The 27,197-nt window shown below is 25.1% G+C and overlaps 3 protein-coding genes across 14 annotated transcripts in view; 1 reads left to right on the forward strand and 2 right to left on the reverse strand.

Annotated features, from left to right (window-relative positions):
* Nucleotides 1-1,839: 1,839 nt before the first annotated feature.
* On the forward strand, nucleotides 1,840-7,422 carry LOC120771688 (procathepsin L). 2 transcript variants are annotated; one of them, XM_040099820.1, is made up of 4 exons: nucleotides 1,840-1,927; nucleotides 5,058-5,234; nucleotides 6,380-6,576; nucleotides 6,646-7,422. In XM_040099820.1, exons 2-4 carry the CDS (start codon nucleotides 5,079-5,081, stop codon nucleotides 7,346-7,348), a joined length of 1,056 nt encoding a protein of 351 aa, XP_039955754.1. In that variant the 5' UTR covers nucleotides 1,840-1,927; nucleotides 5,058-5,078; the 3' UTR covers nucleotides 7,349-7,422. The 2 variants fall into 2 exon arrangements, with proteins under 2 accessions (XP_039955754.1, XP_039955755.1); XM_040099821.1 differs by having other exon boundaries at nucleotides 1,847-1,900.
* A 30-nt stretch (nucleotides 7,423-7,452) lies between these two features.
* LOC120771690 (U3 small nucleolar ribonucleoprotein protein IMP3) lies at nucleotides 7,453-8,931 on the reverse strand. Its single transcript, XM_040099824.1, has 3 exons — nucleotides 8,703-8,931; nucleotides 8,438-8,649; nucleotides 7,453-7,720 (listed from the first exon to the last, which is right to left on the reverse strand). The coding sequence occupies exons 1-3, from the start codon at nucleotides 8,837-8,839 to the stop codon at nucleotides 7,521-7,523; spliced, it is 549 nt and encodes a 182-aa protein (XP_039955758.1). The 5' UTR covers nucleotides 8,840-8,931; the 3' UTR covers nucleotides 7,453-7,520.
* A 5,058-nt stretch (nucleotides 8,932-13,989) lies between these two features.
* Nucleotides 13,990-27,197, reverse strand: part of LOC120770728 (patronin) — a 43,659-nt gene continuing 30,451 nt past the window's right edge. For 5 of the 11 annotated variants that reach the window (XM_040098315.1, XM_040098311.1, XM_040098314.1 and 2 more), the window contains 4 exons: nucleotides 26,928-27,026; nucleotides 21,157-21,345; nucleotides 15,590-15,872; nucleotides 13,990-14,804 (listed from right to left, as the gene is read on the reverse strand). In XM_040098315.1, coding sequence (XP_039954249.1) covers nucleotides 14,660-14,804; nucleotides 15,590-15,872; nucleotides 21,157-21,345; nucleotides 26,928-27,026 — 716 coding nt within the window. In that variant the 3' untranslated portion in view covers nucleotides 13,990-14,659. The remainder of the gene's footprint in view (nucleotides 14,805-15,589; nucleotides 15,873-21,156; nucleotides 21,346-26,927; nucleotides 27,027-27,197) is intronic. The other 6 variants (XM_040098313.1, XM_040098310.1, XM_040098319.1 and 3 more) reach the window with 4 other exon arrangements.

Raw genomic sequence — 27,197 nt, forward strand, 5'->3', positions numbered from 1 at the left:
GAGAAATCCCGAAAATTTTCGGGATCCCGAAATTAATTTTTAGTAAAGTCGAATTTTCGTTATGCACTAAATTTATATATGACATTTGTAGTGAGTTAGTTATTATAGGTAGTTAGTAAAATTATGAAATCCCGAAAATTTTCGGGATCCCGAAACTAATTTTTAGTAATCTTCAAATTTGTTAGCCACAAAATTTTTATATATTATTTTTACCAAAGTATACTCAGAAAATGGAGAATTCTGAAATTCTTCGGGATCCCGAAACTAATTTCTCTACGATTTAATTACACTATCTGGCCGGGCATAATATTTTAAGTTACTGTAAATAACGAAAAAAGGTCTCATATGTCAAGAGGACCTTAATAGGTATAACATCAAAAATGTCAAACTTTACGCTAAAGTAAGCGGGTCGGGGGTTGAATCCGGAGAAATCGTATCTGCTTGCGGCTCTTGAACTAGTAGTAAACCTGCCACCCATAGCCCTCTTCGCTGAAAACTGCGCAGCAAATCGGCGGGACGACTACTGGCAGCAGGAGAATTTACATATAGAATCTTTGGACATACTATAGCTCAGTGGATAATGGCGGTTGGCATGAGCCCACTTTTCAACTCGGAAAGAAGGTACAAAGGTATGTGAAAAGATGCCTGGCGCAAAGATATGTTAGCTAAGCGCAACATTCTAAACATCTGTACGGATAGCACGAAAATGGACGATGGAGTTGGTGCTGGAATACACTGTCCAGAGTTAGGCATAAGGTAATCTTTTAAGTTGCCGGACCACAGCAGTATATTTCAAGCTGAGAACTTTGATATTGCGAAACTGCGTTGCTGGCATCTAATGCACCTGCAGCTAAATCCAGAGTCAACATCTACATTCCTAGACAGCCAAACCGCAATCAAGGCAGTAATTTCTCTCGCATATCGGCCTGAAGTGTTTTGGGACGCAGGGCAGCAGCGGAAATTGTTGCCAGAAGTAAGCCACTTCACTTCTACTGGCTTCCGAGGGCAATGAAATAGTGGTCGAGATTGTCAAGAATTGCGTACGGCTAACATATTCGACGATCTTGACAGAAGCATTGTAAAGAAAACCAAAACACGATGGAACGAGCTACCTGGGTGGAAAACTGCAAAAGTCATGTGCAAAACGATAGATCGGAAACACACAAAATTGCTATTGGCACTCGGTAGAAGAGATTGTATAAACATGATGCGAATACTAACTAGTCCTGCCCGCAAGATGGGGTTGACAGAGCGAGAAGACTGCAGGAAATGTCTAGAGCAGGGCACCAGGGAAACAATGAAGCATCTATTGTGCACTTCTCCCGCATTGGTAAGCATCTAGAGTCCCCACGGTGTGATACACTGATGGAGGTATAGATAGTGATGCCGCTGAGTCTGTTAAAATATCGCGTCAAGCGCAGGCATCTTAAAGGAAGACTACTCCGTTGAAGCAAACTGGTCTATGCGTGGTTTATTGGCCTACCAGACCTTACGCTAATTAAGTGAGTCGGAAGATGGCAACACTTGAGTTGCCAAATCCCGAAATAAAAATAAAGGTAATCTACATATAACCCCTTAAAGAAAAAAGTTGTGGTGATTCCCTCATAACTCAATTTTCGACCAGCAACGGTAGCGTCTTAAAACTTGAAGTGCGCTTCTAGCTGCGTTTCGAACGAATTTCTAATTAATTTTTTTTAATTTTTTTATTTATTTTTTTTTCAACCAATAGCATTTTGAATTAATTAGTGACCATTAGCATACGCTAAGCTGCTACCTATATCAAGCAAATCTTAATTGTGCTATAAAAGCGGCATCATCTGACCGCAGAATCACCATTAGTAAGGTGGCTACTGTATAGCAAGCATCTTCGACTCGTTCCGACTACACAACCCAACTACCGGTTATTATTATTATTGTTTTTGACATTGTAAGTGTGTGTGTGTGAGTGTGGCTTGTGTTTTTGTGAAAATCTTAATTCACTGCCAAGATCAGGTGCTGAAGTAAGCACAAAATTACAATATAAAAACAAATTAAAACAATAACAACAACAATGTGCTGTAAAGTAAATATAATATTGTGTGGTTGGTGTGATTACAAAAACAAAGCAATAGTGATATAAGTAAAAAGGTTATCAACTAAAATAATGATTGATCTGAAGCTAATGATATAGAGAAGCGCGATTAACGGAACACAATGAGAATCAGAGGATTCAAATATTCTAAGTAGAAAAATATGCATGAGTATGTGTGCGTGTGTGTGCCATTGGAGCCACATTGATTATGTAAATGAGAGGAAACAGTTTTGAAATTATAGTTTATGTTTTGAGGTTAAAAATTAGCTCCACAAGGTTATATTTGAGTGGTTATGAAATAAAAATGGAAAAATGATAAACAATAAGTATAAAAAAATTAAAAAAAAGTATGTAAAATAAATAAAAAAAAACACATATCTGTATGTATTACAAAATATAGTAACAGTAAAAAAATAATAAATAATAAATACAAAAAAAATTAAATTAATATTAAAAAAAAATAATAATAATAAGATAATAATAATAATAAAATAAAAAAACAGTAAAATAATAAAACAATAAAAGACAATAAAAAATAATAAAAAAAATAATAAAAAATAATAAAAAATAAAAAAAAATAAAAAATAAAAAACAGTCAAAATAAAAAAAATAATAAAAAATAAAAAACAGTCAAAATAAAAAAAAACAATAAAAAATGATAAAAAATAAAAAAAATTTTTACAAGGAAAACATGTTTCCACGCGTTATTCAATGAGAAAAAATTCTAAAATGTTTAAATAAAAAAATCTGAAAATTAAAAAATATCACACCCAGCGATAAGAATTCAAAGAAATTATGTAATTTATATAAAATAAGTTTTTTAAATTAAAAAAAAATTCTAAAATGTTAAAACAAAAAAATCTGAAAATTGAAAAACATCACAACCAGCGATAAGAAAGAAATTATGTAAATTTTATAAAATTTTAATAAAATTACATAATTTCTTTCTTAATTCCTTAATTTTTATAAAAAAACTTATTTTTTAATTTTTTTCTTAAATTGTCTTTGTGGCTTGAAATTTTTAAATTAAAAAAAAAATTAATAAAAAATAATTTTTTTTTTTTCAAATACTCTTTGTGGCTTGAAATTTGTAAACTTTTATTGAAAGAAACTCATTTTTAAATTTTTTTCTCAACTATTTTTTTAAATTTTTTTTCTTCTGTGGCTTGATTTTTTTTTTAATTTTTAGGGAAGTTATTTTTTTACTCCAATACTCTGTGGCTTGAAATTTTTAATTAAAGGAAACTTATTATTTAGTTTTTTATCTTCAATATTCTTCTTTTGTTAATTTAAAATTTTTCTCAAATACTCTTTGTAGCTTGAAATTTTTATAAAAGTCTGATTTTTTAATTTTTTTCTTAAATTCTCGTCGTAGCTTGAAATTAATTTTTTATCAGAAATACTCGCCTTTTTTAATTTTTTAAATTTTTTGTTTTTAATTTTTTAAACTTTTTTTTTTAAAATTCGGTTTTTAATTTTATGTCAACTACTCTTTTTTTACATTTTTAGAAAATATACTTTTTACTTTTACTTAACTTTGGAAAAACATTTGAATTTTTAAATTTTTAGAAAAGTCAATTTTTTTTTAATTTTTAGAATAATATTTTTTTCTCAAATACTCTTTGTGGATTGAAATTTATTAAACTTTTATTAAAAAACTAATTTTTTTTCAAATACTCTCATTTTAAATTTTTAGAAAAAATCAATCAAATTTTTTTTTTAAATTTTTTTTAAATTTAAAATTTTTAAAAACCAACTCATATATTTTTTAATTTTTAGAAAAATAAACTTGTTTTTTATTTTTTTCTCAAATGCTCCAATAAAATTTTTTTTTAATTTTTAAAAATTTAAAATTTTTACTGTCTGTGGCTTGAAATTTTTTATATAAAAAAAACGTTTTTTTTTAATCTTTATAAAAAAAAAACAAATTTTTTAAATTTATTTCTCAAATACGCTCTAAGGCTTGAAATTTAAAAATTTTGTTTTAAATTTTTTTTTAATATTTTTCTCAAAACCTCTTTCTGGCTTGAATTTTTTTAAATTAAAAAAAAAAAACTTTTTTTAATTCTTTTCTCAAATACTTTTTTAATTTTCTTTCAAATAGTCTTTGTGGCTAGATTTTTTTTAATCTTATTAAAAAATTGTAAATCGATTTTTTAGTTTTAATATAAACTTTATTTTACTTTTTTTATTTTAATTTAATAAAAAATATATAGTTTAAAAAATAAAGGAAATGTGAAAGTCTTGTAGCCCCTAAACCGATAAAAAAATACATTTTACTTACCTTTGACAATGTATAAGAATTCCACTTTTATTTTTCCCACTCGACGGTTGATTTTGAAGCCCAAGCTGGCTTTTCACACACACCAAAAGGTGACCAAAAGTTGCGTGACAAGTCATAATTAAATACAAATTGCTGATTTATGCGCTGAAAACAAAATAGAAATGTTAGAAATTAGCTTATTTATTAATAGTTGACGTCTTTAAGTACAATTAGTCTCAGATTTCTAAAAATTTTAATGTTTTCTTTAAAATAAAATAAATCCCCGATTGCATCTTTGTAATAGTTATTACAATACATACACTCACACAGATATACACATGTACATATAAACACACATACATACATATATAACACTAAGTTGTATAACACTGCACACATAACTGTTTCAGTTTTCAATTTTGTATTTATTTCTGTTTATTTTTTATTATTTCGAAATTGTTTTTTTTTTTTTGTTTGTGTCGGCACGCGGACTCATTTGCATATTGCCATATTTACATAATTGATTAGAAACGGAAAAAAGCGAAGAGTTTTGTCTTATTTTATTTCCACCCAAACAAGTGATTACTGTACTTCGAAACGGGTCTACTCATTAGCATTTCTTAAATGCTTTGGCAAAAAATAAATTTATGAGCTTTATAAATTATACGGTTTTTTTATAATTTTTTTTAATAAAAATTTTTGCTAATTCTTTGTATTTGGCAGATTTTTTACATTTTTGGCAAAATGCGTTTTGGCCCGGTGGTGTGGTTGTTACCCCTCCTTTTCGCTTTAACTGCGGCACAATTTTCGAGTTTATTCAACGCGCCGAAGAATATAGGAAGCGGTCTTAGCAACCTCGTGACAAGCGGCCTGAATTTTGCGGATCATGATGACTTCTTGGTAAATATTTAATATTTATTATTTCGTTTTTTATTATAAAAAAATTTATGAAATAAACATAAATAATATTAATAAAAAAATAAAATAAGAAAGTTATTACTAAATATAGAATAATGAGCAAATTAATAGAAAAGTAAATATATGTACATATGTATATACATACATGTACATACATATATGTATGTATGTATAATAACAAATATAATATAAATTTTTTATTAAATATAAAAAAAATATTTTAAAAAATTAAAAAAATATATTTTAATAAATTAAAAATTTAAATTAAAAATTAAAAAAATTTAAAAAAAATTTTTAAAAAAAAAAAAAATAATAAAAAATTAAACAAAAAAAAAAATATTTTAAAAAAATATAAAAAAAAAATATAAAAAAAAATATTAAAAAACAAATTAAAAAAAAAACATATTAAAAAAATTTTAAAAAATATTTTAAAAAACTTTAAACAAAATATTTTTTAATAAATAGCTGTTTAAAGTTATTTTAAATAAATTATATTTTAATTAAGATAAAAAAATATATATAAAAACAAAAAAAACGTTAAATTCGGTTGCATCGAAGCTATAATGCCCTTCACAGGTGCATTTTATATAGCAATAAAATGTATAAAAACATCATTGTAATTACAAATATTTTGTAAAAATATAAAAAATAAGAAGAAAAAATTGTAAAAAGATATAAAAATAAATTTTAAATTAAAATTAAAAATAAATTAAAATTAAAAAAAATATAAAAAAATCGAAAAAATTAAACCAATTTTATTAAAAATATGAAAATATTAAAAAAAAAATTTTGATGAAAAAATAAAAACAGTTTTGTAAAAAATAAAAAAATATTTTGATAAAAAATAAAAACAATTTTGTAAGAAAATAAAAAAAAATATTTTTAAAAGAATGTTGATAAAAAAAATTTAAAATAAAAAGAAATTTTGAAAAAAAAATAAATAAAAAACATTTTGAAAAAAAAAAATAAAAAAGTTTTAAGTTATATTAATTATTTATTTTCCTTTCTTAATTAACTTGGCTTATATTGGTTATAACTATTATATAAAGATCACAAATAATTAAACAAAAAACTACTAATTCTCTCCATTTAAATCCCACTTTCTCCCTGCCTCTCACTCAATACAGCTAAAAACCGGCAAAAGCTATTTCGATGCTGCTGAGAAGCAACTTCGTGAAGCACAATTTAATGCAAATAAAAATTTGGTGGCCTTGACCAATACCGCCAAGAAGGGTTATACATTAGCGTTGAACAAGTTTGCCGATATAACTAAAGCAGAATTCTTGAATTTCTTCTGCGGCAACTCCAAATCAGCTAGAGGCGAGTGAGTAAACGAATGCAGTACACAAGTCTCGAAAACTGTAAATATATACAAATTTAAACATATTTTTAGAGCAAAGGCCAGCGTAGATCGTCAGGAAGCCAAACCGCCCACCACCAGAGTGCCGGACGCCTTCGATTGGCGCACTAAGGGCGGTGTCACACCGGTGAAATTCCAGGATAAATGCGGCTCGTGTTGGGCCTTTGCCACCACTGGCGCCATCGAGGGACACATATTCCGTAGCACTAAAAAATTGCCAAATCTTTCCGAACAGAATCTAATCGATTGTGGTCCAGTTGATTTCGGTCTAAACGGTTGTGATGGCGGTTATCAGGAGTATGCGTTCGCCTTTATTAAGGAAGAGCAAAAGGGTTTGCAAGACAGCGCCTCGTATCCATATGCGAATCAGAAGGATACTTGTAATTATAATGCCGGAAATAAGGCAGCCGAAGTAAAAGGTTTCGCTGTGGTCAAACCGAAAGATGAGAAAACAATGAAGGAAGTTGTCGCCACCTTGGGACCGATGGCCTGTTCTGTGTACGCTATAGAATCGTTATTGCTTTACAAGGACGGCATCTATGCCGATGAGGAGTGCAATAAGGGCGAAGTGAATCATGCGGTGTTGGTTGTAGGCTATGGCAGTGAAAAGGGCAAAGACTATTGGATTGTAAAGAACTCATGGGACAGCAGTTGGGGAGAGGAGGGTTACTTTAGATTGCCACGCGGTAGCAATTACTGTGGCATCGCCGAAGAATGCAGTTATCCAATTGTTTAAATTATGCAAAGGATTAACTAATTCTTCTATATAGTGTAATTTGAGAGAAATATACGATTTTATTAAAAAAAAAATGCATTGTAAATCATTTTTAGGCACATCATATGACTTATATTTACTTAAAAGGAGTCGTACAAATATCTTTCATAAAAAAAAAAAAATATTAAATAATTTAAACTAAAGCGAAGTCATCACGTTCATCATTATAATTCAAGACGTGCTGCTTAATCTTGGAGCTATCCACCCATGTGACGAAGTCTTCCAAATTGCGCGTTACTAAAAATGCCGGATCGGTAATCATATCAGGGCCCACACGTATATGTCCTTGCTCAATGAGATCTGTTGCATTTTTGAGATTTTGTGATAGACGATCTTGAAAAATATAAGATGGTTAGCGCGTTTTCTTTAAAACAATTTATATATAAGACTCAGAGAAAGCATTTGTACATACACACATTAATTTATAACAGGAATGCAATTTTAACACTGGCATACAAGATATCGAAAAATTTGATTTTGATAATTTTTAATTTTATGATATTTTTTTTTATTTGTTAACACTAATAGCGGATCCAGAATTTCTTTCTTAGAGGACTTTTACCTTCCAACTCATTTTTAATATTCATGTTATTTTGTCAATTCTTCTGAATTCCTCTTTCTTTGAATTAATATTTCTGAGTTTGGGGGTTTTGACAACCAAAAACACTCCCGTGGATCCGCCACTGGTTAACATAAGTCGAAACTATTCGTTTTATATTTTCCAAATAAAAAAAAGAAAAAAAAAAGATGGCTTATAATACCCTTCACAATTAAAATAGTTTCCATACAAATCACTGATCAATCAGTGTATACGGACATGGCTAAACCGACTCAGCTCGTCGCGCTGGTCATTTATATAAACTATATACTTTGTAGAATCGTCGTTGTTTCCTTCTGTCTGTTACAAACTTCTTGGCAAACTTAATAATTATATGCTCACCGGAGCTCATACATGTATAATTTTTTAACTGCACACTGGTTTCATTCACTCTTTGCTTAACTCTAACCACTACATTAATTCTATTAAATAATTCCAACAAAAAAACTTACTTTTCACCATTACCACCGGTAAACGACGTCTACAAAAACTACTCGCCGACACAGTGCTTGCAACCGACAAATCCATAGTATTGCGCGTTAAGCCCATGTCATAGAGCTTCTGTAGCAACATTGAACCCGCTTCGGATTTGAAAGAATCCGTCTTCTCCAAGTTGGCAATTTTTTCACACAAAGTGCGTATCTCACGCGATAACTTGTTGTATCTAATATAAAAAACATTAATACAAAAAAATATAAATACAAATATGAAACTCACTTGGTATAATCGGCTGGCTTGCGTATGTGATAGCGCCGTAAGATTTTTGTTTCTTTTCCACCATTATCTACTTTCCATGTGATGAAGTCAACTTTCTTAAGCAATTTCTGCTCATGGTATTTTAGTTTTCGTACCATTTTATGAGATTTACTGCAAATAAATTATTGCAATGTGCACTGTTTACTACAAAAAAGCGTGTTAAAAGCGAGGTCAGCTGTTTGGTTGTGCTACGTTGGAGATAGATTTATCGGTTGCGAAATCGATAAATGAATATACACTGTAAGTGATTTTTATGGATAATATGCTATATATTGAAAGTATAATAATATATGTATATGAAAATATTGTAGAATTTGTCATTAATCATATGTTATTGCTAATAACGTTTTATTATTTATTGTTGCTAGTGCTACAAACAATTGCTTTGTTAATAGAGTAACACAGGATGTCGCGTGCGTAATAAAAATTTTCAGACAGGGTGAACATCGTTAAAAAAATGTCCAACATTTGTATACGCAACTTGTTGATCAGCAACATTTCTTCATTGAACATGTTGCTAGCAACTAATTAAAAGTCTTTAAAGAACTTTTTTCTAAATTATTTTAAGAAAATGGATTTAACATGACGATTTAGCCATACAATTCTTACTTTTGGAATTCCATAGTTGAATGCTTATTTGCTATACCACTAACATGGGATTTAACGTTGTGAATTCGAATATTGGTGCTTTTCTCTGAAAAAATGTGTTAAGTTTCGAAACTTTAGGAAAAGAAAAAATGCACAGTGGGCTTCAATAATGTTGTGGACAATGTCAAAAACTCCAATACTTTGGATTCAGTTAGCTCCTGCTGTAAACTATTTTTTTTTTTTGTATGTTCAATGTTTTTTACCTTGAACTGGATATAGTTGAAGTTCTCCACAAAGTTTGTAACACCCTGAAAAACACTGATGACCTTATAAAACAATAAGTTCTATATATATTTTGTTTAAATTTGTTATAATTTATTTATATGTATATTTTTTGGAAATAAAAATACACGATCATGCGTCTCTTCACCTTCATTTACCTTCACTTATTTTGTTATTTTCTGCTCACAGAAGAATATTTTTTCTTTTAGATTTACTTTGTTCGTTTTATATAACTTAAAATAATGTTTAAATATATGTATATATATATATATATATTATAGTAGGTGATAGTACAAAAAGGTTAAATAATACAATGAGCATAAGAATTTGAGTGATTTTCTTTTGTTATAAAAAAATAATGTGAAAAAAGCATACTATATGCTAAAATAACAATCTTTTAAAATTTATAGAATTTTCTTCTTGTAATTTATTTCTTTTGCTGTTTTTTAATTATGGTGTGGCACACAACTCAGCCCAAAATAGTAAAATATAGTTTCTTAATGAACAAAAAAAAATTACGTACACTGAGCTAATAAACCAACGGTGGTGTGTGGAATACTTGAAGACTTGCCTTATGTGCTTAACAAATAAGATAATTATTTTCACTATGAAGCAGTTGAGCAAAAAGTAACTGAAGCTAAAGGAAAGGGCAGTATGGAAAACAGTTTTGTTACATATACACATAAATAAAACTAAAAAGCAGCTAAAGCTTGCGGTTAAAAATCGTTTCAAGAATTTGAGTTGAGTTTTTAGTTATACACACATATACATACACCTATGTACATACATATGTATTTTAAAAATTGTTTTTTTTTATTAATTTTTTATTTTGGAAAATGTCTGTGAATCTCGCTTTGTCTTACAATTACATTCTTTCAGTTATGCGTATATACATACATAAGTACATAGGTATACTTGACCGTCCTTTGAAGATTTTGGAAAACAATTGTTATATTTTTTGTTTGCTTTTTAAAAAAAATATTGAAATATTTGCTTTTTAAAAAAAATATTGAAAATTTTGAGTGCTACTCAATAATTATCTGGTGGACACAACAAAAGAAAATTATTAAATTATTTAACAAAATTTTTTAATTTAATTAATGTAGGTTATAACATCAATAACACCAGTCTAGACGATTTTTGGGTCTAACTTCTATGTTAAATTTCAATTTCACCTACACCAAAAATAATAAATTTTGCTTTTGGAGAAAAATATTTTTTTTACCGGTGTAATTATAAAAATATATAATTTTCCACATACAAATATACATATGTACATACATATTTTTTATAAAATGATTTTAATGCAATAAAACTTGATTTCAAGAAATTGAGATTAATTAAAATGTTATATTTATAAATAACATAAATAATTTAGTAAAAATATAATTAAAAAAATAAAAACATATTACATACATACATATACTTATTTTTTGAGATATAAGACAAGTTTGTATAACATTTTTTTTGTAGCAAAAAATTTAAAAAAAAATTAAATTAAAAAAAAATAAAAATTAAGAAAATAAAATTAAAAAACTAAAATAAATTAATAAAAATTAAGAAAAAATAAATAAATAAAATAATATTATACTAAAACTAAAAAAAGAAATAATAATAAAATTAACATTCAAGAAAATAATATAAATTTTGTTTTGCCGAAATTTGAAAATAAATAATAAAATAAAAAAAAATTATATAAATTAAATAAAAAAAAAAAATAAAATACTAAAAAACTAGCTCCAAACAACATAAAAAAATATGTCAATTTGGTGAATTATTGCTTATTGAAAAACTTAACACGTTTTGCTAAGTATTGATAGAAAAAATTTAAATTTTTGAAATTTAAAAAAAAATATAGTAAATTTTTAAATTGTGCATAATATGTTTACTTAAAAAACAAAAGAATTAAGAGAAAAATATATGTATATTAACAAACCAATATGTGCCCAATTTAATATTTTTCAATAAAATCAAATTTTATGTCTATAAAAATTAAAAAAAAAAGTATTAAAGAGGAATTTTTACAATTTTATATCTTTGAACAAACATAAATTTAAAAACAATGTTAATTAATGTTAATAATTTTGCAGATAAATACTGTCAGGTATCCACCATGCTTAATAAAATTTAATCTTAAAGTACTATACAAATAATTTCTTTGAAAATAACATTTTTTGAAATTTTTATTAACCAATTTTCTTTAAAATTACGCTCACAAATATATACACAATTATTTGACTGCGACAAATATGCTTATGCGCCTAAAAGTATGCAGTAAATTTTAAAAATGTTTTTGATCAATTCGTTAATGGTTAACCGCCTAAAAGTAGGCAATATATTTCAAAAACATTTTGCTCACTTCTTAAGCGACTAAAAGTATGCAATGACTTTCAGAAAACATTTAATAAATTTCAAAAAGTATTTTTGTTCACTTCTAAAATGGTGTTTTAGTAGTTCTTGAAGTTTTGCTCACTTTGAAAATGATGATGCTCCTAGAAGTATGCTATGACTTTCAAAAAACATGCAATAAAATTCCAAAAATTCTTTTTGCACAACTCGAAAATGGTCTTTTAGTAGTTCTTGGTATTTACTATTACATTAGCCGCCAATAAAATACAATTTTTTGTGCATGGAAACCCAAAATTCCAACAGGAATTACTTCGTAAACCAAATAAAATACATAAAAAGCAGAAATTTTTTTTATTTTTCCGCGAAAAGTTTTCCGACTGTGGTATGAAAATGTACTTAGCAAGCAAGCAATTAAAATCGTGAAAGGTAACTATTAAGCACATCGCAAAAAAATTTCGTTTCGATTTGCGCGCGTATTTTAAACGGACTAGTCCGAGTCAAATTTGATCAGCTGCTATGTATGTACATTAGGGTGGGTTAAAAAAAAAACACGAAAAATGGTGTTTTTTATTTTTTTTTTAAGTAACGAGATATTGATTATCAAATATGAAGGCCGATCAAGAGAGAAAAAAATTAAAATATAAAAGACAAGAAATAAAAAATAAAAAAAACACATTAAAATAAAAAATATAAAAAACAAAAAATAAATTAGAAAAAAAAAATACAAACATAAGTTTACAAAAATTAATAAAAACAAATAAAGCAAAAGCAAAAAAAAAAACAAAAAACAAAAAATAAAAAAAGTATATAAAAACAATGAGAACAAAAAACACATTAATAGGTATGTGTATTTTATGTGCATGCACCTAACAGACCATTTGGTAGAGTATTTCCTACAAAATCTATAAACCAAGATATTTTTTTCAAGTAGTTGGAAAAGAGACTTGAATCTTTCTATACAGCGGAGGACCTTCTTGTTGCAATTAAGCGCCTATATTTGGAGAGATTCTTGTAGAGTTGCCAAAGCATATATTTTTCAGCGTACAAAAGAAAAAAAAGCATGCGTTTTCGAGCCACCCTAATGTACATATTTATGCAACACATGTCTGCTGTCAGCTGCATTGTCTTGCTTACACCCACTTGCTTCACAGCAGCAACAAAATCCACAATTTATGCTTGTAAGTATGTATTTATGTACGTATTCATATTTATTCGTTACGCTTTTGTTAGGACATACCAACACTTTGCATATGTGTGTATATATATGTAATTTATGTGTATATATATATATATATATGCTCTAAGTATGTACGTTTGTAGTTGTTCCACATTCAATTTATTGCTACAAAATTATTTCTATGAAAGAGCGTTTAAAAAAAATCCATTCTATATATATTTGTTTTTTTTCACATAAAAAAGTTTAAAATATAACAGTATTAATTAATTAATTTAAAAAAAAAGTTAAAATAATAAATCTGAGTTCACTCAAATGTAAGATTACAGTGAATACTATTAGTTTTCGTACTTATTTGTTTTTATAGCTTATTTCGTTTGCTGTTGTTGTTGTTGTTTTGTAAAATTAGCATGTAAAATAACTAGTATTTAGTACAGACAACGAGTAGGTGTGTGTGTAAGTGTGTTTGTATGCTTTTTTTTGCTTTTTTTCTCGTTTTGTATGTCTGTTTGTGTGTGTGTGTGTTAGTTAAAGAGCAAAAGAAGTATACAAGTATAACTTTGACAAGAGCCGTTAAGTTACATACAATACAATACATACATACGTATTACATGTACATACATATGTATGTATGTATGTACTTATGCATGCATGCATGTATGTATGTATATGTAGCATATTACATAGTGATTATTTTTAAATAAGTTCAACAGGTGTTTTATACTATCAAGCTTATAAAAGAGAATTAATTAAATATATGTATACATATATATATTTATTATTATTATTAATTAATAATATTTTTCTTTAATTTCTGTATGCATGTGTACGGATATATGCCTATATACATAGATGTGTATGTATATATGAATATCCTAGTTGTATAAGTATGTGTGTGTGTACTGTAGTGTGTATGTGTGTGTGTGTGACAGTTTGCGCCAGCTTAAGCTTATATTTGGCTTTCCAGCCACACAACAAGACAGACAGTTACGTTTGGACTAACTCTCCCTTGCACTAGCGCGCTCTTTTTCTCTCTTCTTCGCTTTACACACTTTACGGCGCTGCGCAGGCGCCTTTTAACTTTAAGTTTTGCAGTTAGTAAATGTTAGTTATTTACTGTTTTTTCAATTTTTCGCAAAATTGTTCTTGCTTTTTGCTTTGTAAAACTTGCGCGCTTTGTTCCTATTTTTCTTAATTTCTTGCTTTTTTGCATTATCAATCAATGATGCCATATATATATTATATATATAAGTTAGGTATGTAAATGTATATGCATATATGTATATATATAACTTTCGAACCAACAATTTACATCTACATAGAAGTATGTATGTATGTAACTCAGGCAACAATTTTCATGATGTCTCGGCTGTTTTAGCTTCTTCTCTTCGTTTTCCGCCAGCAGCAACAATATTATCGGGCAATTCCTTCAAGCACACATACACACACACACAGAGAAGCGTTGCCATATGTGGTAGTAGTAGTAAAGCGGCCACTTGCGCGCCATATTATGTAACGCTACTCCTTATATAACTAACGCCATATCCTTTTTACTGGGCAAATGCACTTTCTTGCCCTGCCACAGCGAGTTGTGAATCGTAAATGCATCGATGGTGACCGTTAGATGTTTTGTATGGACTTGTGAAAAGCATTTTCCGCCTGAGTTGTATCTATAAAAAAAAAAAAAAATTTAATTATTTATGATCGCATTAGGGTGGTTAAAAAAGAAACAAATATGTATTTAAAAAATAAAAATTATTTATATTTTATAGCGTGCGCCAAAAAACCGCTAATATTAAAAATAACATTAGGGTGGGTCAAAAAAATTCGAATATTTTTTTGCACTTGGTACATTGAAAAATACATGTCCAGACATCTCTAAGAAGGTATGCGCTCTTAATTGTAACGGGAAGGTCCGATTACTTATGCTCACATTAGTGTGAGTAAAAAAAAACCGAATATTTTTTCACTTGGTACTCTGAGAAATACGCTTCTAGAGAACTCCAAGAGGGTGTGAGCTCTTAGTTGTAACGGGAAGGTTCGGTCCTCATTTTTTTAGAAAATTGAATGCCCTAAATATTTTCGTAAACCGTACCGTTTAAAACATATTAACGGTTGAAATTTGATTATTTTAGGGCAATTTTTTTTCTTTGGAAATTTTATAACACAATAAATCATTTAAATTACAAAATCATATTTTTGTAAAAAATTTACGACACTACAAAAATGGAAAATCTGCAAGGCGGAGGACCTTGTCATTACAATTGAGAGTTCAAGCCTGCTTAGAAATGTTTAGAAACGTATTTCTCAGAGTACTACCCTAATGTGAATAAAAATAATTTTCATTTCATATGTGGCAAAATTGGCTAAAAACTATTCTTTAGCATACCAAGCAAAAAAATTTTAATTTCTTTGAACCACCCTAACTTACTGTACATACAAAGTTTATACTCACTTGAAGAATTTGTCAAACATGACTTCATCCACTTGACTAGGTCCCGTACCGTACAATTTGGTTACTTGATCCATCTCGGGCACATAGCTGTACAATGCACGGAATTGACAGCCGGCATCGCGGAAGAGCACGAGAAAATGTTTCGCTTCGGAGCGTGCAATCTTCTCGAGTACTTTTTGTTTGGCCTCACGATTCACCGCACCGGGAAAAACGCAATATTCGACGGCATTCAATATGATGCCACGATTCGATTTGGCCGCTGGTTGCTTATACAGTTTCGGACCTGAGAGAGCGAGAGCATAATATTTACTACAGAAATGTAAAAATAACATTTTTTTGTGTTTACAAAGACTTAATGTTTAGGACAGACTACCCATATACTATATGTATGTGTATAAACGGTAATTATTAAGTAAGGCATGTAGGTACGGTACAAGTGTAGCAACAATAAACTGCAGTTAACGGTAATATTAAAAAAATGAAAATATTACAATTTGTATTTATTAACAACTTGAATAACTTATGAGTAGAATATATTACTAAATTTACGAAATATTTGGAACTCAATGAGACTAAACGTTTAGGGAGCATACTTGTTCATAATTTTAAGGTTATGTATGTAGTAAAATATAAAAATATTTTTTAATTGAAGGTAATAATAATTATAATAACAATTATATTGAACATATTTGATACTAAAAACATATTTACTAAAGTTTTATATAAAAAACTAAAATCTCTGCAAAATATAAAAAAATATATAAACAAATATAAAAAAAATAAAAAAAAAACAAATTGTTAAAAGCGTAATAAATTGACAAATTTACACTATATTATTAGATTTGATAAAAAAATACGAATAATTTATTTTTATTGTTTAGTCACCCAAATGTTTGTGTCTAGTTAAGTAAATTTTTTCGAAATATAAAAGAAAAGTTAAAAATGTAATAAATTGACTATTTTTCACTATCTAATAAGATTTGATAAAAAACAAATGAATTTTTTTTTATTTTTTGGTCACCCTAATGTTCGTATCTATTTAATACTACATTTTTTTCGAAATACCAGCTATTACCTACATACATATGTATATTGAATAGATTTGGTACAGAAAATGTATTTATTAAAGCTTTACAAAAATAGTTAAAAATCTCTATAATTTAGAAAAAAACACGTTAACTTAAAATTAAAAAAAAAAATACTTAAGTGTATAATATAACAAGTAATTTTCAGGATGTGATTAGATTTTATTAAAAAAACAATAGTAAATATTTTTTTTTGTTAATGTTCGTATTTAGTTTGGTACACAATTTCAAAATAACTGCTTTTTAATGCGATTTTTCTTAACGTTCAACTTAAATAAAAAAAATAAACAGTAATAGTCATACAAGATTAATAATTAAAAAGTAATAATAATAAAAAACTTTAATTCTTTAATATTAAACTTTTTATTCCAAAGCTTGAATATACTATTGCACAATTAGATTTGATTTCAAAAAATTCGAATTAAAATATTTTTTCGTTTTCGAACCGCCCTAATGTTGTTTTTAGAAATACCTACATTTTAATGCGATTTTTTTAACATTTCACTTAAACGCAAACATAAATAATAATAGTAAAATAATAATAAAATAATAACAGTAAAATAAAATAATTTTTCATATAATTCGTTAAAAATAAATTTTTTCAAAAGCTTAAAAAAATCAAACTGAAGCAAATAATTTATCAGCATAATATTAGATTTGATTTTAAAAAATATTTATATATTTAAAAAATTTTATTCCCAACTTTTTTCTGCCCACCCTAAGGTTTAGATTTACTATATATTTTTCGCAAGGCGTTTGTTATTAATATTTTCCCTAATATTTGCTTAAATTAAAAAAAAAAATAAAAACTAAAAAATAATAAAAATTAAAAAAAATAATAGAAATAAAAATAAAAAAATTAAATAATTTTATTTTATAAATTTTTTTAAATTAAAATTTTTAATAGAACTAGAAAAAAATAAAATTAACCCCAATAAATTATCATCTTAATATTGCATAATTAGATTTGATTAAAAAAAAAAAAATACTTGTTAAAAATTTTCTCAGCTTTTTTATGCGCACCCTAAAGTTTATATTTAGTATATATTTTTCGCATGGCGTTTGTTATTAATATTTTTCCCATTTGCTTGAACAAAAACGAAAAAATAAATAAAAAAAATAACAATAATAAAAAAAATTAAAAAAAATTATAAAAAAATTATAAAGAAATTAAGAAAAAATAATAAAAAATTAAAAAAAATTCAAATAATGACATAAATTATTTTATAAATTCTTGAAAGCCAAAAAAAATTAATTTCAGAAAAAAACATTTATAAGCATAATATTGCATAGAAGCTTCCAATATTTTTTTCGCAATTCCGCACCACTTTAACTATATATATTTAGCATTATTAATTTTTCACTTCTTGACTTCCTATTTTTAAGGTATATTATATACATTCTTTTGGAAAAATTCGAATTTTACGTCTATTTATTTTCTGTTAGTTATTATGCTAATGTTTTGGTTTTCAATGAAAGAAAAAATAAATAGAAATACAAAGCATGCAAATAAGAACATCCCTAAAAGGCATACATATGCCAACTATGCATACAAGCGTTCAAAACTAGCGAAAGCTTGCATATAATGCGCACTTATTTTCATAAAATATTCTTCAAGCAAAAAAAAAACTTAAATAAACAATACATGCAAAAAAAAAAGAACAACCCTAACACATTAACATAAGGATAGTATTTTGGTAATTTAACAAAATTTCAGATGGCTTGAAATAACTAATATGTATAATACGCAGCCGACAATATTCTAGTCAACGAAAAAAATATTAAAAATAAGTCTAACGCAATAAGAACAGCCCTAGTACTTGTGTATGTCACATATTTTTCTAAGAAAATATTGTCATTTCTACAAATACATACTTAATAATTTTTTTATATCTTATTACGATAAAAAAGACGACACAAATAAATAACCACGCCCATTTTTGGTCTTAAAATTATTACTTATACATATATTTTCGTTATTCGAGGATTCGGATTTTTTTTATAAATAATTATTACAGCGATTAGGCGAAAATGTTTGAGATAATGGAGCTGAAGTCAAAGAAATGATACGTGTGCATGTATTTCTATTTTTTTGTTCATGTATATTAGGGTGAGTCGCTTATGGCCGAGAAAAAATTGTATACATATGTATAAAAGCATAAGATCTTACTCGTTCGAAATTCTGAATTAAAATGACATTTAAACGAGTTTTTGGTAGGGTTGACTAATTATTATTAAAAATAATATAAATAAACAAAAATAAAAATAAATAAAAAAGTTAAAAGTATAAAAAAATTAAAAAACAAAGAAATTCAGAAAAAAATTTAAAAAAATATATAAAAGAAGAATTAAACAAATAGTTTAAAGTAAGAAACAAATTAAAAAAATATATATAAAAAGTTTAAAGTTCAAAAATAAAATAAAAAACAACGAAATTTGGAAAAAAAATGTTTAAAAATTAAAAAAAAGTTTAATGTAAAAAACAAGCCAAAACTAAAAACAAACCAAAACTAAAAACAAAGAAATTTTGAAAAAAAATTAAAAAAATATATAAAAAGTTTTAAGTAAGAAATATAATAAAAGAAAATTAAAAAAAAAGAAAAAATTAGGAAAAAAATTTAAAAGAAAAAAATTAAAATTATGAAAAAACTTCAAAATATTGAAAATATATAAAAATTAAAAACCTTTTAAAAAAATTTAAGAAACAAAATTTTAAAGAAAAGATAAAAAAAAAAATAAAAATATATAAACAAGTTTACATTAAAAATAAAAAAAATCAAAAACAAAGAAATTTGGGGGAAAAGATTTAAAAGAAAAAACACAAAAAAGTTTCAATAAAAAAATCTAGAAAGAAAGAACCAAATGGAGATTAAATTTTCCTTAATTTTTTTAGAATAGCCATAATAATAAAAATATTTAATACTTTTTAGTTAAAAATTTATGAATTTAAATTAAAAATGAAACTAAAATTAGTTTTCAAACATTTTTTTGTAACTTTATTATAATTTTGCGCAAAAAAAATGTTTTTTTTAATCATATTTATTAAAAATTTTTTTTGAACGTACGAAAATTTTTAGATCCAATATTTTTTTTTATTAATAAAAATATTTTAAAAAAATATTTTATTTGTATATTTTCATTAATAAATAAAGAAATATAGTTTTTTTATAAAAAATTAAAAAAAAATAATATATAAAAATAAAATATAAAAAATAAAAAAATTTAAAATCTATATAAATATGAAATAATCTGCCACTTGGCTGCTGAATAATAAATTTGTAACACAAAAACTTTTTGCTGACTTTTTTAAAAACTTATTTTGAACTAAAAATGTTTGTAGACCAAAGTCAATTTTTAATGTGATTTTAGTTGTAAAACATTAATTTTCCATTTTCTAAATTTTTAACTATTTTGAACAAACGAAAATTTAAAAAAAAAATGTTAATAATTTTGATAATTAATATGATTTTTGTTGTAAAAACAATCAACTTTTAAAATTTTCAATTTATTTTTTAATTATTTTGAACTTACGAAAATTTTAAATAAATATATGTATGTACATATGTATATAATTTTTTATTTATGTTTTTTGATGCAAAAAAATCATAATTTTGATGTAAGAATTTTTGTAAATCCAAAATAAATTTTTTATTAAGAATTTCGTTGTAAAAAAATAAATTTTCTAGTTTCTATTTTTAACTATTTTGAATTTACGAAAGTTTTAAAAAAATATTTTTTTAGTTATTTTGATTATTATAATTTTAAATTTATTTTTTCAATAATTTTGATTATTAATATGATTTTTTTTGTAAAACAATCAATTTTAATTTAATCAAATTATTTTTTTCTTTATTTTGAAATTGCAAAAATTAAAAAAAAAAAATTATTTTTTAATTTATGTTCTTTGTTATAAAAAAATCATAATTTTGAGTAAAAAAAATATCATACATAAATATTTTTTTTTAACACATGGAACCCACCCTAATGTGTCGACAATAATATACTGCAATTGAACAGAGTAAAAAGGCACTCCTTAATGTGTGTATGTATGTAAGTAAGAATCACTTTACGGAGATTTTTTAATTTAAATAATTTTTTTAATTAACAAAAAAATAATAATAAAAAAGTATGTATACAGAATGATACATTTCTTTAAAATGCAGAAAACTCAAAAAATTTAGAAAATTATCAAAATGCAGGAATGAAATAAATTTAAACTCATACTAGTACACACATATGTATGTACATATGTACATGCATGTATGTCTGTGTGTATGAATGTACTATATGTGTGAACTGTGTATATATTCAAAAATAACAGTATATTTTCATATAAAATGCATTTGATGCGTACGTGCTTGTGGCTGAGTGTGCGTATGTGTATGTGTTGTACATAAAAACAAAAAATGTATGCAATAGATATGTATTTGTATTTGTTTTTGTATTGATTAGTTATGCGTAGCAAACAAAAAAAATACAAACCCGAATATTCCATTGAGCCTAGATTGGCCGATAGCAGGCCCGATCCATCATCGAAGCCGCGTCGTTTCGATATCAAACCTGGTGGCAGTGAGCCCGGTCCGGATGGCGACGGCATATGCCTACCTGAGGCCATGCCCGGCGATGGCGCACGACGTGGCGGTGTGGCACGACCCAATCCCGAATCTGTATCTAGGCCAAGGTGCGTTTCGGTACAAAACAACAATACACAACAACAACCAACATGAGCAACGACAGCGAACGTTCATGTGTAGATAGGCAGAGATACAGGCAGGCAGGCAGACAGGCGGGCGGTTAGACGGGCAGGCAGGCGTTCACACAGCAATATTCACACACGAGTACGGTTCAGTTACAAAGTAGTGTTTTTGTTTTTCAAAATTCGAGTTTTTTTTTTGAAATTTTGAGTTTTTTTTGTTTTTTTTTCAATGCGGTAATGACAGCGATCGTATGGGCGAGCACGTTAGGTTTGACCCGAATTTGTATGATGTTAGTTTGGAAAAAAGATAAAAAACAACAACGCATGTGCATAATTTAACATTTGCCAAATATAATGAAGAATGTGTTTTTTAGGTTAAGTTTAGTTTTGAGCTTTTGGTTTTTTTATAATTTTTTAGATTTTTTAGTAAAAATAAAATTATATTAACTGAATGCAATAAGTAACTAGCGTTTTTGTGGTTATGTAAGTTAATATTTTACTTCGAATATGCGACTGTTTGTTACTTCAATGTAAATATGTAAGTTTATAAGTATGTATGTACATAAGTTTTGTGTTAATCATTTGTGCAATCTGTCAAGTTTAATGCGAATGTTTTGGAAAACAGTTGAAAATTCTTGAGGAATTTCAATCACATTATGACAACAACATATATTTATTAATATATTTTGTATATGTAAACATATATGTAGGTATGTATGTATTTACATATGTACAAATGCGGTTATGTAAGTGTTTGAGTATGTAAAATATACATATATTTGTACATAAGTATGTAAGTGGTTTGGTAAATTATATTTGTAAGTTATGAGAGATTTATGGTTAAAATATTATGCGATTATTTCTTTTAAATTCTTTATAAGCACGCTTCGCACACAAACTTTATGTTTTCATTAACTTTTTCCTGCTACTAGGCTGTTGACTGCTGAATTTGTAGCACACATATTTTTAGATCGACTTTTTTTTTAATTTTTCGAAAGCGTTTTCAAACAAAGTAAGTAAAAGAAAAATATTTAAAAAAAATATTAAAAAAAGAAGTATAAAAAATTATAATAAGCAAGTAAACAATAAAAAAAAATAATGAATAAAAATTAAAAAAAATCATAATAAGAAATAAATTAAACAAAAAAATATTAAAAAGGTTAAAAATTTAGAAAAATTAGAAATAAAAAATAATAAATACGTAATATTAAGAGAAATAAAAATACATTTTTTAATTAAAAAAACATGGAAAATATTCCAATACAAAATATTAAAACAAATATTAAAAAAAAATAGAAATGAAAAAAAATAGAGTAAATTAAATTAAAGGAAAAAATATTAAAAATTTAGAAAAATTAGAAATAAAAAAAATAGATAAAAAATATTAAAAACAAAAAAATACAAAAAAACATTAAAATATGTTAACAAATTTTAAATTCAAATAAATTACATATTGCAATTAAAAAAATGCAAAACAATTTTACCAAATATTTTCAAATACAAAATATTCAAAAAAATTAGAAATAAAAATGTTTAAAGTAAATTAAATATTAAAAGAAAAAATATTAAAAAAGTTAAAAATTAAATAAATAATATTTTTTTATTTAAATAAATTTTTATTTTTTATTTACAAAAAACGCAACATAATTTCACCAAAAATCTATTTATGCTATAAAAAAAATTTTAAGTACAAAAAACATTGAAATAAAACAAAATTCCAAAAATTAAAAAGTTAGAAATTAAAAAAAAAATGTTTAAGTTGCAATAAATTAACTTAAAAAAATATAATAAATTGAATAAATTAATATTTTCAAAAACCGCTAAATAATTTCACCAAAAACATATTTATGCTATAACATTTTTTAAAATATAAATAACATTGAAATAAAAAAAAATCCAAAAATTAATTAAAAATTGCAATAAATTAAATTAAAAATAAAAAAACGAACTAAATATATTTTTTTAAACTAAATAAATTAATTTTTAAAATACTGGCAAAATAATTTCAACAAAAAAGTGTGTATACATTTTTTTAAACATTCAAAGGAAAAACTATATTACATTAAAAAAAAAATTAAAAAAGCTAAAAATTGAAATACAATATTTTTTTTATTTAAATTAATTCATTTTTGTAATTTAAAAAAATATTTTTTATTTACAAAAAAATTTCAAATATAAAAAAAGGTTAGAAATTAAGAAAATAAAAAATTAATTGAAAATGTAATTAAATTAAAATTTCAATAAATTAAATTAAAATTAAAAAAATAAATTAATTAAAATTTAAAAAAATAATTAAAAATTAAAAAATAAAATTAAAACCTTAAAATTAAAAAAAAAATTAATTAAAATTAAAAAAATAAAAATTAAAAAATAAATTAATTAAAATTAAAAAAAAAATAAAAAATTAAAAAATTAAATTACAATTAAAAATTAAATGAATTAAATTAAAAAAAGTTAATTAAAAATAATAAATTAAATTAAAAAAAAAGTTAATTAAAAATTAAAAAAATAAATTAAAATCTGTTTAAGATTTGTTCTAATAGATAACAATTCAATTCAATCGGTAATAATTAAAAAAACATTAAAATTCAAACCGTAATTAACAAAAAAATATTTAAACTTAATAATTCAAAAGGCATAACAGATTAAAAATGTTAAATTGAAGTATTTTTTTAAATAAATTTTTTGAATTTTCTTAGTGAAACAAAAATAAATGCAATTTTTTTTTTGGTTTAATTTTATAAATTTTTTTTCGTAACTGTTTTTTCTAGTATTACTTTAAAATTTTTGGAATTTTAAAAAACATTGGTGTGTTACAAACTCAGTCACTTATATCCTATTTGTGTAGTTCGAAAGTTGTCTATTTTCAGAGCAACAATAATTTCAAAATTTAAAATAGCATTGCTAATTTTAAGACGAAACTTTCAATAGCCTAAAAGTATGCAACAAGTTTTCGAAAACTTCGTATATAACAAGCTCTATTCGTATATTCAAAACTCGTAGTACTTTTGGACAACTGCTCTTTTTGTTTTTTTTTTTTTAACTTTTAGTGCAATTATCCCAGAAATATGCAATAAATATTTCAGCAAGTTTGAAAGCAGCCTATTTTACGGGAAATTTTCGTAACTAAAAATCACAAAATGCGTAAACAAACCAAAATTAACTGTACTTGTATGACTGAAGTTTTGTTAGAAAAATGGGCGTGGTTATTATAACATTTCAACTTAATTTGGTATTATACACAAGATTTTATATGGAATGTGGCACGCATTTTACAATTTGAGAGTATTTTATTATTAAATATATCTGAAGTTGTTATAAATATTCCTGACGTTAAAAATTATTTAAAAAAAAAAGCAACAAATAATTAAAAAAGTTATTCATATGTAAAAAAATAGTAGGGTGGATCAAAAATGGAGTAATTTTTTTCGCTTGGTACACTGAAAAATAGGTTCTTGGCCACCTCTGCGAAAATCTCTACAAGCATGAGCAATGGTAACGGACTCCGTCTTACATTTTTCTATTTATATTTAAAATTTTTATTAACAGATAGAAAAGTTCACATTTCGCTTCCACCTACTTGAAAAATTAGGAATTCATACTTGGAGATATTTTCGTATGAAGGACAAAAAAACAATTTTTCTGAGTAATAAATTAAAAAAAAAAATACTTTTTTTGATCCACCCTAATAAATATGTATATTTTGGATGAATTTCATGTAATTATGGAAATCTATTTTGCAAGATTTAATTTTTTGCTGTTTTTTTTTTATTTTCAAATTTTAAATTTAATTAAAAAAATTAAAACAATTTTAATTTGAAAAAATTTTTCAATTTTTAATTTAATTATTTGAAAATTTTGTTTCGAAAAGAAAAAAATTATTATTATAAGAAAATTTTTAAAACATCTTTTTTTAAATTTCAAATAATTTAATTTTTCAGTTTTAGTTTTATCAAAATGTTAAATCTGAATGAAAAAAATATATTTCTTTGAAAATATACAATAAAAATATAAAATAAAAAAAAAATATATTTAAAAATTTTTTTTTAATATTTTTTTTTTTATTTTTTCGGGCAAAACATTATTTTTGAAACATTTTCAGACAAACAATTTTTCAAATTGTTTTAGTTTATTAAATCTGAATGAAGTATAAAAAAGTTTTGCAGCAAAATATTTTTTTGAAATAATTTCAGTTTCCAAGTTACTTTTTTTAATTTTCAGCAGGTAAGAAAATGTTTTTTTTTTTCCGCCAAAAAATAAAATTTTAAACTTTTTTCGACAAAGAATTTTCTCAAATGAATGAAGTAAAAAAAATGTATGCGACAAAATATTTTTTTGAAATGATTTCATTCTCCAGTATTAATATTGTTAATAGGAAAATATTTTTTAAATTTTTTTCTGGTAAGAAATTAACTTTCAACACTTTTATCGACAAACAATATTTCAAATTGTTTTAGTTTCATCAAATATTGAAAACAAATTTAAATATTTTGAAAAATTTATAATTTTTTTGTTAAATAATTAAATTTTCCAAAATTAATTTCGAATTTTTTTTCTCTAAATTTTATCCGGTAGTAAAATATTTTTTTTAGTTTTTTCCGTTAAATTATTTTTAAATTATTTTTAAATAATTTAATTTTTTAATACACATTTAAATTTTTAATTTTTTGATAAAATGTTAATTTAGTAATAAAAATGAAATTATTATTATTTTTTAATTTCTTTCGGATAAATGAATATTTTTTTCTAATATTTTTTTCAAATTCTTTAATTTTTCAAAATTAAATTTTAAGGAATTTTTTAAATTTTTTTTCGGTAAGAAAATATTTTTTTAAAAAGTGAAATCCTTCTTCTAAATGCAGCACTAATTTTTTATGCATTTACACTATATTCACCTCACGGCTAACATGAAATATCAGTATGTGTTTTTTATACAAGAATAAAGAATTTTTTTATTACTTTACAAAATACAGCTCAAGCACAAAACTTTCAATTTTACAAAATTTACATAAAAAATGTATTAATTAATAGTCTAAGAGACAACGACAATAAAATGTATGAAATCTCACAAAACACTATAAAGGTGCTGCGCACGCGCTGTATTGCGCATAACGCTACTGAACGCATTAAACGTAAAAACGATTTTCGAAAACTGTACAATACGTTTATGTATGTACGTATACATCACAAAAGATAAAAGTTCACCACAAGTACAATTCTCGAAAGTAATATTAAGGCCAACACAAATGAAAAGTGGAAAGGAGGAGTAAGTAAGATATAAGAAAATATGTATGTATATTGTTTAAACACGAGTATGACGCGTATAAAATACTATACTTTGGGAGCAACAAGTTGGGTAAAAACAATAAGAAACCAAAACCAGAACCAAAACAAAAACCAAACCACCAACCACCAGAGAGTAAGCAATTTTTGTTGTACATATTTTTTTAAAAGGCTACGCAGATTAATATTACTTGCTTTTAGCCAAAATGCTTTTGTTTTTTTTTTTTCATAATACAATTTTTTGTTTGTTTTGTAATTGGTCTTCGGTTCTTACCACACAGATTCATTAGCGAATTCGACTTGCGACCACGGAAATTAAGGCTACTTCCTTTAGCTACAGATATACGTGAGCGGCCTCGATCGACGGTTGGTTCTGGAAAAAGGCCCATAATATAGGCGTTTGTTTTGGTTTGTACACATTAATTAATTTAAAAATGTTTTTTTTTTTAATTTTTTTTTTTGTTTTTGGTAGTATATGCGGTATTGGAGTAGTTAGAAAAAAACGGAAAAATATAGAATGCTCTTAGAATAGTAAGGTTAAGTA

The sequence above is a fragment of the Bactrocera tryoni genome, chromosome 3 (assembly GCF_016617805.1).
Source record: "Bactrocera tryoni isolate S06 chromosome 3, CSIRO_BtryS06_freeze2, whole genome shotgun sequence".
Taxonomy (NCBI): domain Eukaryota; kingdom Metazoa; phylum Arthropoda; class Insecta; order Diptera; family Tephritidae; genus Bactrocera; species Bactrocera tryoni.

Excerpts from the sequence above, each read along its gene's own strand:
- LOC120771688 (XM_040099820.1), top strand. The coding sequence starts at position 5,079 with ATGCGTTTTGGCCCGGTGGTGTGGTTGTTACCCCTCCTTTTCGCTTTA. Across the intron at positions 5,235-6,379 it reads CGGATCATGATGACTTCTTG|CTAAAAACCGGCAAAAGCTA; the intron begins GTAAATATTTAA and ends CACTCAATACAG. Across the intron at positions 6,577-6,645 it reads TCCAAATCAGCTAGAGGCGA|AGCAAAGGCCAGCGTAGATC; the intron begins GTGAGTAAACGA and ends ACATATTTTTAG.
- LOC120771690 (XM_040099824.1), bottom strand. The coding sequence starts at position 8,839 with ATGGTACGAAAACTAAAATACCATGAGCAGAAATTGCTTAAGAAAGTT. Across the intron at positions 8,650-8,702 it reads AAGCCAGCCGATTATACCAA|ATACAACAAGTTATCGCGTG; the intron begins GTGAGTTTCATA and ends TTTTTATATTAG. Across the intron at positions 7,721-8,437 it reads ACCGGTGGTAATGGTGAAAA|ATCGTCTATCACAAAATCTC; the intron begins GTAAGTTTTTTT and ends ATATTTTTCAAG.